The following is a 14,563-nucleotide window of genomic DNA, read 5'->3' on the forward strand; positions in this document are numbered from 1 at the left end:
TTAAATTATGACGATATTTCAAAGCAGTTTTCGGTAAAATGTTAGCTACCGTGTAGCATGAAAATTTTGCGGGTTCTTATTTTTGCGGATTTTGCGGATTGACCACGATCCGCAAAAATTAGTTCCCGCAGAAAAAAATACCCGCAAAATAAAACGCCGCAAAAAATAACTCCCTTCAGTCAAATTGAAAACTTTGCTTGTAATAGACTTGTGCCACTGGGCGTTATAAATTGGACTCAAACAAGAACACGGACATGATTATCCATTGTAAAAGGCAACCAGAGTTTAGACACATACGGTAGTCTGTTTCGCAAACAAAACAATGTGTAAAGAACAGAAAATGTAAAGTGTACAGTAATTCAGTACATTAGATTGGCACGAATGGAGTCATCTGAAGGAACACCATTTGCTAGGGCGTTTCCGATGCCAGATCTTTTACATCCATTCTCAATGATTGCGGAAGTTTTCTGCTTCTTGAACAATGAATCGCAAAAATTAGTTCCCACCAGAAATTTTAGTCATCTCGAGCCGCAAAAATTTGTTCCCGCAAACTACAAAATATCGCCAATCCGCAAAATAAAACTCCCGCAAAATTTTCATGCTACACCGTACACACATTCAAATTTTGAAGTTTTTTCAGCCGTGGGGAGTAGCTGGTCGAGCCACTTCTCTGCTAAGATTTACTTTTTTATTTTGTTTTCTTTTTCTTTTTCTACAGGCAAATGCTGCTTTCTTTATCTCTACCCGAACTGTACAGAGTCAACGGAATTGTCAATCGATAACGGATTTTACAGTAACTGTCAAAATTCCTGCGCACTGATTGGCTCATAGCCATTGACTATAAGAGTACAGAAAGAAAAATGACGTCAGATGTAACGCGCGCGCTTTGTTGAAGGAAAATAGAGCCAATTCCGCTCATACTTTTCTATGTTATTGTAAAAGCAAATTGATAACAGTTTTCTGTGGTCTAGACTCTTATAGACCATAAAATGACGCCATAAAATGTCCAAAACTTGGCAGTGAAACCACTCGCCTGCGGCTCGTGGATCAACTTGTATTTTGAACATTTTTTGACGTTATTTTATAGTCTATAAGAGTATAGACCATAGAAAACTGCCGTCGATTTGTTAAAAAGACAATTTATCGCGGAAAAATGAAATACATCAATTCTCTAGCTGCGCTTAAAGACTTGCGCCAATTTGGTCGGCGGAATGACGTCACGAAGAAGCGAACAAGTTACTAAGGCCATTTAAATTGGCGGCGTTCAATCAGGACTTTGGACAGTAATTTCGCATAGATCAGATACACTACAGAAGCTCAAAAAGCGGTGAGGAACTTATCTCAGTGTTTACGTTTTATTGATGTATTAAAAAAATGATTATTTCTGGAGTAACCTCCTTTTAAACACTCCGGCTCGTTTTCTAAACAGTACTTAAACTGACATGGAAGCAAGTCGCTTCCTAAACTCCAAATTTAAGTAAATATTTTCAGGCTAGTGGCAGGTATACTGTTACAAAATATGTTAGAATTTTTAGTTGGTAGAGAGTTTTTAAATTACGCGCGATTGCAGGCACTTTTGGTGCTTGAAGTTTTTAATAGTTAAAAGCAATTGGCCATCAAATCCTCACAGTCACAGGATAGTGTCTCACCTGAAGATATTTCTCCCTGAAAAGCATTTCCACGACCGAGCGCTTTTTGCTATTAAGTCCAGCGTGATGGTAGCTGATTCCTCGCTTCAAAGCACGCTTGAATGGATCTTTACTGTTAACCATCCAAATACGACCCATTATCTTTTTCAATGACTACAAAAAAGAAAAACCAAATCTATATTTTGACGTTGTTTGTCTCATGCATGCATTCTGGATCTCAAATAATTCTTTAGTATATGCATCCATAAGGTGACGTGCTCAAATCAGACAGACTCGGGTTTCTATCGCTTAAGTTTCTCCAGAAATGGACGAAAATATTTAAGAAGCTTACGCTTCGAATTCTCTCGTGTTCTTCAAACTTCCCTCGTGCATCCACAACTTAATATACGTACGCTAAACAAGAACCAATTCTTAAATATACTAAATTGAATAGGCCATTTCCGTGTTGTTTTCAGCTTCATTATGAAAATAAGGCTAATTGAAAAGTTTTTTATATGAAAATTAGTTTTGTTTGCATATAAAAGAAAAGATCACCGCTGCTATGGTTACGTAATAAATCGCGCCTTTTGCAATGATTTGGTATTTCATTGGTGTTTATATAATAAACAGAACATTACATGGCCGCTTGGAGATACAAAATTTCTCTTCTCGTGTTGAAAAATATTTCACTCGTTCGCTGCACTCACTCGTGAAATATTTTTCAACACGAGAAGAGAAATTTCGTATCTCCGCGCGGTCATGTAATATCCTCTATTTTTTTGATAACAAAAGTTATGCATGAAGCCTTGCTTTCAAAATGAGGTTCAAAGAAACTTGGAAATAGCCTAATACTTCGCGTTTAGTTCGGATTCACAGTATCTTAGGTGTTTGCTCTAATGAAATTGCCTGTAATCATTGGGCACCCACTGTTGTTTTAAGATTACAATCTCTTAGCTACATTTGAAAAAAATAACTTGGGCGTCCAAGATTTATTTCAGCAATAGTGAAATCTAAACGCCTAGTTCATTACTCCCTTGCTTAAAACTAAACTTTGGAATATCTTACACTTTGCCATTGAACTGAATATTTCCATATGAGGAAACATCTCACAAAACAAGACACCACCTGGTAGATTTGACCTATCTATTCCTGATAAACGTACTAGTCTATGATACATTCCTTTGTGCTGGACGCTAACGTTTATAAAACAAGCCCTTGTTTGGTTAGTTTGAATAATGACATAAAATGTTTCACCCTAGAGCATGCAGAAGGATAATAAAAGTAGCTTTCTTTAAACAACGCCACAAAACGCTTTCGAACTGGAAGAGATGACCAAAATCTCAATCGGGAGCTACCCAAACAGCATCTTTGTTATATTAACTTCTCACAATTGATGATAAAGTTGCTAAAAACGTTTTTGCGCTTTTCTTTTCACTTAAAGAGCCGATACAGAGATACCTTGAAAAATAAAGCAAACATACAACTATAAAATCTAAACTCAAGTTACTACGCATACCTGGTTACCAATGCCATAGACAAACGACAATGTGCATTCTGGTAAAGGCTCATTCAAGTTTGAAAACTCTGACTCCTCGTCTTGTGCTTCTTCCAGCATTTCTCTTTTGCTTTAAAAGGTAAAAGACAGCCATCGTAAAAAATTACTGCATTAAGAGATATTGCAAATATCTACAAATACAAAGCGCAATATGTAAGTCATTTAAAATGAACTGAATCTTCTCTTAATACCTTTTAGCTTTTTCTTTGTCTGCTTTATCGCGAGTCCTTTTCACATCCTTTTCAGCTTGAAGCCGTTTCTTTTCATCAAGCTTTCTTGTCCCTGCTCTGATGGCTTCTTCTTTCTTTTCAAATTCCTCAGCGAGATTCATCGCCAAACTTCGGCACATCTCTCGATCAAAGCTGACACAGATTCACACTTAAGTTAGCAGATCTTTAGTTGGTACTAAGAGTACGTCTACGAAAGGGACACACGCAATTTCCCCCTTCCAAAAACGATCAATGAATTCAGTACTTTTAGTTTGGATATTATCGTTCTCTAACAATAAGAACAACGTAAGTATTTTAGTGTTTTCAGTCGTTCTGCCATAAAAATACACAGGAGCTGGCTTTTTCAAATTAAATCACAAGGCAATATCTCACGGCTCAATCAAGCCCGGATAGCCCTTGAAAGGTTTATGGTGAGGCACAAAATGGGGCCAGTATAGTTGAGGGCACATCGGCACTTAGATGAAACTGGACCGTTCATTGCCATGACCATGATGTCGAGCAAAATGGTCTTGCTCGTAAATCATTTGACCCACTACATAGGTTTCCCTTCTTCACAGTCAATAAACAATGCTTAATGGTTCACATATTTAGGCAATGATTGGTGAAAAACAAAACCCAAATAAATAATCATACAAAAGTGTATCAGCGATAGTCATGTTTCGGTCAAGTGTAGGTCACTTGCATGGAAATTAAAAATCCAGTCTGACTAGAATTGTTATCTGTTTGTTTGTTTGTTTGTTTGTTTCCTTTCTTCCTCCCAGCCTGCCTGCCGGCCTTCCTTTCTTTTCACCGCTTGGGTGACATTTTCTTTGGATTAAAAGTATCAACAAATGTTGCGGAGTGCCCCTACCTAAACACCAAGGCGGGAAGCTTTTCTTGTGCTTTAAGCTGTTCTACAAGGGTGGAGAAATTTCTTGCGATGAAATCTTTACCCGAAGACCTTGTGGCCAACTCCTCCATACTGATGTAATTCAACGACTGAAGAACAGATTCCACCTAAACAAGCAACAGAACTGGATGAACAAGTTTAAAGGTTTCGGGGGGCACTTGTTCGTTAATAAATTTATAATAGACATTTTTCAGAGAGGTGCTGCTTTCTAAAGCTGTAAATCTCTGAATTTGTGAAGTTGATTTTGCCACTGAATATTGGAATATGACGGAAACACATAATGGCCGTTGTGGCGATACTTTGTAAAAGGTGATAAGTGTGCGCGATTTCTGTTTGTGTAGTAAGCAATTGCAACATTGCTTCATTTTTTTTTACCCAGCTGCTGTCAGTCATCAGCTCTATTATGTTATGCTAGTTTTTTCGAAAGATATTACCTTCCATAGAATCAAAACTGTTGATATCTGAATCTAAAAGCTTCAAAACGTCATTTTAAAAATTTGCCTCTGTTATTAAACAGCGCACTAACGTAACCTCCCTTTTACATCTTTTCATGAATTTGTATTTTGCTGCTTTATTCTGATCGCAAAAATGCCAACATGTTCATCAAACTCTGTAAAGAGAGAAACAACGAGAAACAAAGTTGCTCGTTACTCATTTTATTCTGTGTTTCAGCAAACGTCATCGACGACCAGTGAATTTGAGCAACTGTCGATCTGCTGCAACTGCGTACTGAAACTTATGATTCCATCCAGACTTGTGTCAAGCCCGAATTTTACCTAGGGCGGCACCATTCTTCAATGTGAAACCTGAATGCCGTCATTTCTTAAAGCACAACCTCTTCCCTTCATGTTAGGTGCCATATCACAAAACATCCGGTAAAAACTCGGTACAAAGGCGCATGCGCGACTAAGTGATTAATTCAAAATGGCACCGAAATGGTACCCAACAAAGCCCAACGTTCGAGATTTTCCTGAAATATCCCACTTGACTACATAGGATAGCCAAAGTCATAGCGGGAACCCCATCAGAATATTAGAAGCATTCTCCTTTGTCGAATGCAACAATTGAATAAAGAAACAAACAAACAAATGAAAATTAAATGAATAAACAAACTATTAGGCAAATAACAATAAACCTGGTTCACCTTCTCCAACTGGTTGTCATCATCCGCCCATGACTTCAACTCTTTCTTCAGCTCCTCCTCGTACTGTCTGGCATGCTTCTTGTCAATGAATGTATTTCCCTGAAAATATTTCTCTGGAGAAAGTCGCTATAAAGAAAACATTTGGCCGAATAAGCGTGCAGTGAGAAGTTGATTTTACGTCTCATCGGTGTTTCGAAACGGGCAAGGTCAGTATATGATGGTAAACTATTGAAAGAACTAGGTGTGCTTTATATAACAACATCGCAAGATATGGGTTGAACTAAACACGATTTCGGAGCTTAGGTCTGAGGACCATCAAGTTACTCATTTAGCGTCACCCCCAACACGGCCTTTCTCAATTGTATTTTTGTCGTTATTAGCCTATAAAAATCACTCAAATTTTCACTTGACTTCAAGCTCGGCTTCTGTATAAAAATTAATTGGCACAACAACCTTTGGTTTCTCTACCCATAGCCCAACCAACCAGAATGCGAAAGCCCCTGTCGGATTCGAAATTGTACCTTTAATTGCTCTGCTTGTGACGAACTGAATACAGTTGACTTAGCCTATGAAGAGGCTCCCAAATGGGGCATGGGGCGAGAAAGAAAAAGGAAGGATAGATGGTTCTCAAAGTCATTCATAATTCATGAAGAGAAAACAAAGAAAATCACCACCGTGAAGGAAGTTTGGAAATGTGTTCCTAATTACCATAAAATTTGGTGAACTTTTGCTTCGAATTTCTCCAACAATTATCAATGGTTTGAGAAGCTATATCAAACACTCTACAGAGTGTTTCCTCCTATTTCGAAACACCTTGAAGTTGCTTAACAAAAAACTCGGCTGTGCCTCGTTTTTCCAACCTACTTCTCGGTGTTTGGAATCGGAGGAAACACTCTTCCTCGTGTTTGATCTATTACTTCCCAAACCGAACTCGACTGCTCCATTGTCCAATTTTTCTATTCGCCCTATGCTACACTTGGGAGTCTGTTCACGGGCTATAGTTGATTGAGAGCAGAATTAACAAAAAAAAAAAAGGGAAAGAAAAGAAACTTAGGATTTTCGCGATAACCACAGCATTTTTATGAAGACAAAAAGAGAAATCGCTGACCTTCAGTAATCCGTTGCCTGGACAGTGCTGAGCAATGGCGTCATACAGCTGCAACGTTTCTCGAGGAGTGAGGGCCATGTCACCTGGAAAACCATTTTCACGTAGCTGAAGTGAAAGAGAGGAAGGGCATTTAACCAATGAATACAAACCTAGCAGCTAGAACAAAACAAGGCCATTTGCGAAGCAGGCGGGCAAATGTTTAGTGAATAAATAGGTATGGATAAAAAAAGTGGATGCAAGTTATCATTGATAAATTTGATCGAAAAAGTTAGTGGGTTACGAAAATCAAACTTAAACTCAGAAAGCCATAGGATAGGTCTCCCATTTTTTGTTATTGTGTGGTTTTCGTTTTAAAAGAGAGTCGGTTCATCATTGAGCGAAACTCAGCCAACAACTCTGTAGTACTTTGGTACCAGTTTACTCGTTCGGTACCCGAAGTTAATTACAATCACTTCAAATTCAAGCATTCTTTTTCAAAACATCTCCCTGTATTTAGCATATTGATTTGCCAAATTAACATAAGACGATAATCTCATCCAACATAAATTCGCTTCCTGTCCATTTTTTGGTCGTTTAGATAGGAACGACCAAAACAGTTAAAATAACAACTAAAATGAAATAATATACAAAATTCGTCTGAGACCAAAAACCTACCTCAGGTTCACATTAGACAAGTAATTTGGGACAGAGACTACCCTTTCTTTCTATACTCACACGGCGACTTAAAGCCTTAATAACTTTTTTTCATATTTTTTTTTTTTTTTCAAAAATTTATCTGGGAAAAAGTTGATGTGGGCGGTTAATCTTGATTGACTTTCATGTTACCATGATAGCCAATTTTTGACGGACTGTTTTTTGAGAAAAGAAAAAAGTCGATTTTAAATATAAAAAAAACTTTTCCAAACGTAGCTATTATGTTTTAGCCCATATCAGTGCTTTTTTATTGCGTTTTATTACTTTTCTTTTCATTTCGGCGCTTTACTGAACTTTGTGGAAAATTCAGAAATCCAATATGGCGGATCCAAGATGGCCGCCATTTGGTAATCATTACGTAATAACCACGTCATGAGACGGCATAAATTCGCGTTAAAGGAAATATTTTGAAGTACTATCTGTCTTTCAAGTCTCATTGTCACAGCTTTAATATTTGCGAAGTTATTCAGGGAGGCGAAACCCCCCTCCCCCATCCCGGCCCTGATCAAAAAAGGCCCGGTCTAGATAGGTTTTAATTACTATTGGCAGCGATTTTCTGACAGAATGATGTTTGAGTTTCTCATCTTATTCCTCATACTGAAGTTCTAAAGGACGGCTAACAAAACCTTCGCCTTCGGTTCAGAATTTCTCGCAACTCCTTCTCGGGAGCGAAAAGACGTGGTGCAATCTTTTTTAGTATATAAGGATATAGAAACTTGGAAAAACTTCCTCAATAATTAATGCGAGCAAACTCAAACCTGTTTAGCTCCTTGCTGAGCACATGGATGAAGGCTGACAAACTCTTCCATGTTATTTCCATCTTTACCCTCGCACTTGCCTGTCTCTTCAGAAACTCTCTCATCACTTGGAGCACACTTAGGAAGGTAAATGCTTTTTTCCAGATCCGAGTATCGTTCCTCACAGGTCACTTGAAAACGGTAAGAAAAATGTTAGGAGTTCATGCCTTGTAAAAAGCTAGAAATTAAGACAAAGGGTTATACATATAATATCGACTACTTATATACCTAGTCTGACTCTGTACGATTTCCTCAGTTTTCCATTGTCTTGCTCGTCCTGCTTTTGACGAAAGTCTTGAGCAGCTTGCAACCATCTACAAGTTTATTAACAAGATTGTGTAATTTTTTTTCCAAAAGGACGTTATGTTTAAGGTGAGGGTAAAATTAAGATCAATGGCTTTCATTAATTAAAGTATTATATATGTCTGTCCAAGGTATCGCAACATGTAACTTAGAGATCATTATCAAAAACATACCACTTAACAAGAGAAGAAGATCTCGAGAAAATTAAAGTGTTGATACGAGAGTGAAACAGAGAAAATAACTGAGATTCATATGTGGCATCTGTAATAGCGTCCTGTATTCTCAGATTTTTTAGTCTTCTTCCAAACTTTGACAAGTTGAATGCTTTTTTATTTATTCATCTATTTATTTTTTCAAGCCACATGTTGCTTTCTTACAAAGTGTGAAACACTACATACATGAAGAAAAAATAAATGAGCAAACAAATAAAAAACTAACGTCATACTAAGTTTTTTTATTATACATACTAAACACGCTAGGACTTAATTGTATACATGCAGATACAATCAGTCGCTCAATAATTCCTTCCCCTCCCTTACTGGCTAGATGCAATAATATAATATATATGCAAATCTCACACGTAAGAGGCTGTTGACTCTGAAAATTTCAATGGATATACTGGCTGCTTTGGGCAGTACCTCAACCCCACATGTTGAATGATATATTTTTTCCTTATTTCACGACAGAGCTTAAAATATGCATAACCTAGAAACAGTGTGCAAGACGCAAAATTCACAAATGAACTTAGTAAGCGACCTACAAATTTAATTAAATTTGTTCCAACACTTATTCGCTACGCCTTCCCCCAATCTTGAGGGGAGGGAAGAACTATGCACATACACAGGTGTATTCTCATCTTTAGTAGAGTGTTTCTAGTAAGCGTGACAAGCCTCCTTAGAGATTCCGAGCTTTTTGTGTCACAGGCTCTTCACATGTTGAATGTAACCAACAAAATAAGCTGATAAGAACGTGTGAAACTTCTTACTGCAGTAGATCTCTTGGGTTTCCAATGGTAGCTGAAAGCGCCAGAAACGGACAGCGAATCAAGAGAAGGAGATGCTCCCAGACTTCAGCCCCAATTTCCTGACCAAGACAGTGAACCTGCAAAAGAAAACTACATTATTAAAACCTGGCTCATTGGATAATGTACTTCCTGATTTTTTATTGGTTTAGCAGCCAAGGTTTATGATCCATTACACCATGCCTCACAAGTTACACCTTAGCGAGAAAAGAAAATATCACCAAATCAGTTAGACTTAGCAATTTAGCTGCATCTCTATTATAAAGTATGGCAAAACAAAATAAAAATGAAAAAAAAAAGGATAATTTTTCACGGTTGTTTTTGATAAAACAACTATCCCCCTCGCGCTTGTTGAAATCGACATCACTATCAGCCAAATCGGTGTCCCGCACCTAGATGGCTATCTATCATCTCCTATCCAAGGAACACTTATGGCACGACTGGTTATTATACTCCAGGGTTCATAATTCCATTTGAAGGCTCTAGATCATAAAGTATTAAGCTGGAAGCCAAGGATCTACAGAGGCAACAACGGTAGACCAAGATTGGCTAAGATTTAAACGTCAAATCCTGACGTCAATCAACCCTTGTAACAAACTGGTGAAATTCGATGAGAAGCCTGGCAAGGCTGGGTTAAGCTTGTAAGGCTTTTGAAAAACAAATGGGGATAGGACTAATTCCATTCTATCTAAAACGCCCTGAAAACCGCGTCTACGCCGGCAGGTGGGCCGGCAGGTGGGCGCAACTTTCCCATGCTGCTTATGGTAAACAAAAGACACTTAAAATGCAGGTTGGGGAAAACAAAGGTAGCCAGGCTTTCATGACAAGAATGATTGCAAAAAAATCTTCGGATAGTTCAAAAGCCATACAGCTCTTTACCTCATCAAAAATTACGTATTTGATGTTTTTAGTCCAATCCTGCCTTCGAGGCGAGAGAAAAAGGATCTCCAAACACTGAGGGACTGTAACAAGAATCTGAAAACACAACACGACCAAAGCAAACTAAATTCTCACTGAACATGGTAGTTTGACATGGTAACAAAACACAGCTGCCAAAAGGGAGTAGTAAACGTAAATTGTGCTAAAATGTAATGAAGTGACATAAAAGACAAATGGATAAGATAAAAAAGTTATAAAATGAATCAAAATATAATGACAGTCAACTACGTTCTTCATAACAACCTCTGAGAAACAAATGTTTTCGTCATTGTTTTAAGGTCAAATATGCACGAGACTAATGTCACTTGTCTAATGATTTAATTTCATTGGATATATCCAATGAAATACTGCATATTGCTAATGGGCTGTTGGTATAAATTACCAAATATAATCAAATATAATGGTGCAAGTAAATAAATTGAAATAGCTCAGAAGCTTTTTTACGGAGGATAGCAGACGTAGCTGATGCTAGAATGATAAGACAGAATACAGATGGGGTATAACTACCCTCTATAGTTACCTGAGAGTTCAAGGTGTTGTGCCGATAATCTCTTGTGAAAACACCATAAACTGATCTTCCTTCTGGAAGCTGTTTACGATTAAAATGGGCATAAATCGTCGCAGCAACTTGATTTACCAGAGCCTTAAAAGAAGCAAAGCTGAATTAAAACTATGCTCGATTTGAGGCTAATTTAAGACACTGTCCAGCTGTAGAATGCGAGGGTTTTTTTTATATCTTGAACCGCACTTTTGTCCCCTTGGCTGTGGGATCTTTTGGATGTAACAGATATTCTGTGAGTGTGTTGATAGGTAGTAAGTTCCGAATCCTAATTAATATTTTCTAAAGACTCGTTTAAGCCTTGGACAAGAAAGGAGGGTTAGTAAAAAAAAAAAACTACAGAAAGACTTATACCGGAGAGATGGCAAGAACCTTTAGTAGTAGGCTCAAGGAGCACACCAACATTAGAAGGGATGAACACCTCTAGGACGCTGCTGGGAGCACACCCTGGACATTTTGTCATTTACAATCATCGATAGGAATTATGGCACCCTCAGAAGTTGTCGAGACAGCGGATACGAGCTTTTAGCGATCGTCATGGAGATTTGCCATCTGACGTTAACCACCACAAGTCACATAGGAAAAACTCCAAACTTCGTCACTAGCTTGATAAACATTACGTGATGGAGTCGAACGATTGTGTGCTGAATCAATTTCGAATCCTTAAAGGGCAATCCTTTTCGAATTTGATCAATACATGTATGACCAGATCAACGAACAACATCTTCACTAACACTGTTGTACAAAATTTGATGTCCAACAATGTTAACGTTTAGCTAAGATTTATTGTATGAATATACCTTAAAGATCTAAAACAAGCCAAACAGTTAGAAATCTCAGCATAATACCTTCGTGGGTGAAACATAAACCACTACTCCGTCATTGCTTTCTCTTAAGACTTTCTCCATGCAGTAATAAGAAGCATATGTTTTCCCTGATGAGGTAGGCGCCACTATCACCGCTGACTCATTACTATCAACAGCATCAAGGAGAGCACGCTGAAATATCAGTTTAACAAGGGATAAACATACAAGATACAAACGACATGTGATATACAACAAACACATGTTATGACATTTCCTACCTTTTATTAAAGACAGCAACTGGCCTTTTAACGTCTATATAAAGCCCCGATCGACCAAAACAAGAGTCAACGACAGTTGAGAGGCGTTAAAAACATTACTTATTATAGCTTGTCTGCTTTCAAAGAATGGACTTCCTTTTATCTTATTTTCAGTGAGTCGTGAACATAAAGGACTCCACTGACTTCAAGCCAAACAAATGTTGGATATCAAACGCCCTCAGGGCAAAATCTTGATACTTTGTCCCTATTGCTTGGACATTTTAAAAACATAATGTAAATTCTGCTGTGTAGTTAATTATATCAATAACGAATACTTTGTTGGGTCCTGACATTGACGTTAATATCTACTTTATTCATGTTAGTTTCATACAACATTATAAGAAAAAAAACAACAGTCATTAAACGGCCAATGGAATGATGATATAATAACGTAGCTTCCTAAAAAGTACAAGTATGTGCACAGTTGGGAATGCTTGATGATGTTTAAACCATGTTCTCATTAGCATACCTGCCAGCTGTCAGGGATGAAGTGGTCGACTCGAGGGTCGGGATCAGTTCGTTCCTCGCGTTTCAACAAATGTCCCATGAACTCTAGTTGGAATCTCGCGCTTGTCGTGTTAACAGAGAGCTGTCGAGCCTACGGCAATAAATCAAGACTCAATTGTGTATACAGCCACCTTTCCCTTAACAGACGACCTGTTGATAAACATGGACACCTCCCTGGAGCAGATTTCTGATGTTAAACGATAAACTAAGAACCTTTACAAATACGTGATCTACCTTATTTTCGTTTTCTGGATTCAGCTCATAAAACAGGGCTGATATGTCACCAAATCCCAGCTTTTGCATATATCCTGCCAGCTTCTTTTTGTCTTTGCTGGTAAGATGACTGTTGAATTCGCAATGTATTTTCCTTACGCATTCCACAAGAAGGACTGGATATTTCATCTGGTTTGATTTGGCATCACGAGAACCTGTAAAAACAGCACAACGTCAGAATCTAGTGTCAACATAAACAACGTTATCATAAAAAATTTTCTCCTGAGAAATAATAGTTTGCAAAATGTATGGTGTTGGTAAATACAACTTGAGTTGACGTGTTTGAACGACAAAGAAGAAGTTTGCCATTTTGTAAGCAAACTGTTTTTTCTGACCTTAAAACTTCCCAGAGCGTTCTTAATTTGCCATTCCTCACGATAGATTTATACTTTTAAAATATATATTTATACTTTTGCCAAAATAAATTGTTGTTGTTGTTGTTGTTACCTACGTAACCGAGACCATTTTCACTGGACATAGAACGACAGCCAGTGGCTTGTATGTAGCGTGAAGCGACAAGGAAAATGATAGTTACACTAAACTGAGGATTACCTGTTCACCTGAACAGCATGCTACAAACACTTGTCCAAAGGACTAGATGATACATTTTGGTAAAGAGCGTCATCTCAAAAATTAACAAATTGATTCCTTGTCTGCCTCACGAAGAAGGGAATTTATAACTTACGGATATCTTGCCAGGCCTCCATGCAACTCTCTGCCTTTTTCATGAGCGCCTGGAAAGAAGGAACTGGAGATTTGCAGTCGACTAGAAATTTATCTACAAACTGCAAGGCGGCGATGTAGTTTTCTTTCCTTAGGCTTTTCTCAATTTCAGCAAGAATGCGCGTCCACTTCCCTTGGTCTCTTTCTTGCTCTTGCTCTGTGAGAAAAAATGTCAGCCCAACGATTTCCAGTGTTAAATTCGGTATTATTGTACTTATTATACATTGGAATAAATGTGATGGAAAATTTTAAGCCTGGTGAATAAATGAGAATGGTGAGTGAGAATAAATGAAAATGAATGGGAGTAATCGGAAGGTCTTGGGTCCGACTCGTGATAAGGGCACTCAGAGTATGCCTGTGTCACTTTCTGAATAACACATCATTCTCATCTATTCACCAGGCTTAAAATATCGTATAGTATTTATTCCATTGTGCATATGCCAGACATATTCCAATCTTATCAGTATGCTGCAGGATGTTTGTGCCATGAACCTATTTTAGTGGCCTTTGCTTCCACTAGTCGCCTGTAGCTCAGTGGTAGAGCATCCGAACTAGTAATCGGAAGGTCTTAGGTTGGACTCCCTATAGGATCACTCGCATTTTTCCCCCGAGTTTGTCTGTGTCACTCACTGAATAATAAATCATTCTCATATTAAACATTGTTATTATTTTAATTTATTAGAAAAATATTTAAATACTTTTGTTATAATTTTTTATTATCGTCACTATTATTTTTACGATAGTGCTTGTATGGAAATCTCTTGCTGACTTACGTAGTCGAAAATTTGATTTCTGAAAATTTCCTAGTCTATAAACCTCTGTAATTATTTGGACAAGAGATGTTAATGGCGAAAGTTGTGTTTCTCTTTCTTTCCTAACTGTTTTTTTTTTGTTTTCTTAACACGGCTTATCAAGAAGAGAAGGAACACCTCGATAGGAGCTAACCTCTGCTTTCTGCATTGAATATAAGAGGAAAAACCTCACGTAATGCTAAAGCAATCATTCACCTTTGCGTTTTTGTCTATTCTGTTCAATAATGCGTTCTGCTTTCCCGCTCTGTAAAAAGGAAAA

General features: G+C 37.8%; 1 protein-coding gene across 1 annotated transcript in view; it reads right to left on the reverse strand.

Annotated features, from left to right (window-relative positions):
* Positions 1-14,563, reverse strand: part of LOC146481401 (putative ATP-dependent RNA helicase DDX60) — a 42,643-nt gene that overhangs the window by 14,085 nt on the left and 13,995 nt on the right. Inside the window, exons 14-29 of the mRNA XM_085108424.1 lie at positions 14,500-14,548; positions 13,455-13,649; positions 12,731-12,924; positions 12,459-12,587; positions 11,715-11,864; positions 10,828-10,950; positions 10,248-10,343; positions 9,333-9,448; positions 8,273-8,358; positions 8,006-8,175; positions 6,555-6,659; positions 5,447-5,572; positions 4,264-4,409; positions 3,375-3,545; positions 3,145-3,253; positions 1,650-1,802 (exon numbers count right to left, since the gene is read on the reverse strand). Coding sequence (XP_084964550.1) covers positions 1,650-1,802; positions 3,145-3,253; positions 3,375-3,545; positions 4,264-4,409; positions 5,447-5,572; positions 6,555-6,659; positions 8,006-8,175; positions 8,273-8,358; positions 9,333-9,448; positions 10,248-10,343; positions 10,828-10,950; positions 11,715-11,864; positions 12,459-12,587; positions 12,731-12,924; positions 13,455-13,649; positions 14,500-14,548 — 2,118 coding nt within the window. The remainder of the gene's footprint in view (positions 1-1,649; positions 1,803-3,144; positions 3,254-3,374; positions 3,546-4,263; positions 4,410-5,446; positions 5,573-6,554; positions 6,660-8,005; positions 8,176-8,272; positions 8,359-9,332; positions 9,449-10,247; positions 10,344-10,827; positions 10,951-11,714; positions 11,865-12,458; positions 12,588-12,730; positions 12,925-13,454; positions 13,650-14,499; positions 14,549-14,563) is intronic.

This window comes from Pavona decussata, unplaced genomic scaffold (assembly GCF_977016875.1).
Source record: "Pavona decussata unplaced genomic scaffold, jaPavDecu1.1 SCAFFOLD_50, whole genome shotgun sequence".
NCBI lineage: Eukaryota > Metazoa > Cnidaria > Anthozoa > Scleractinia > Agariciidae > Pavona > Pavona decussata.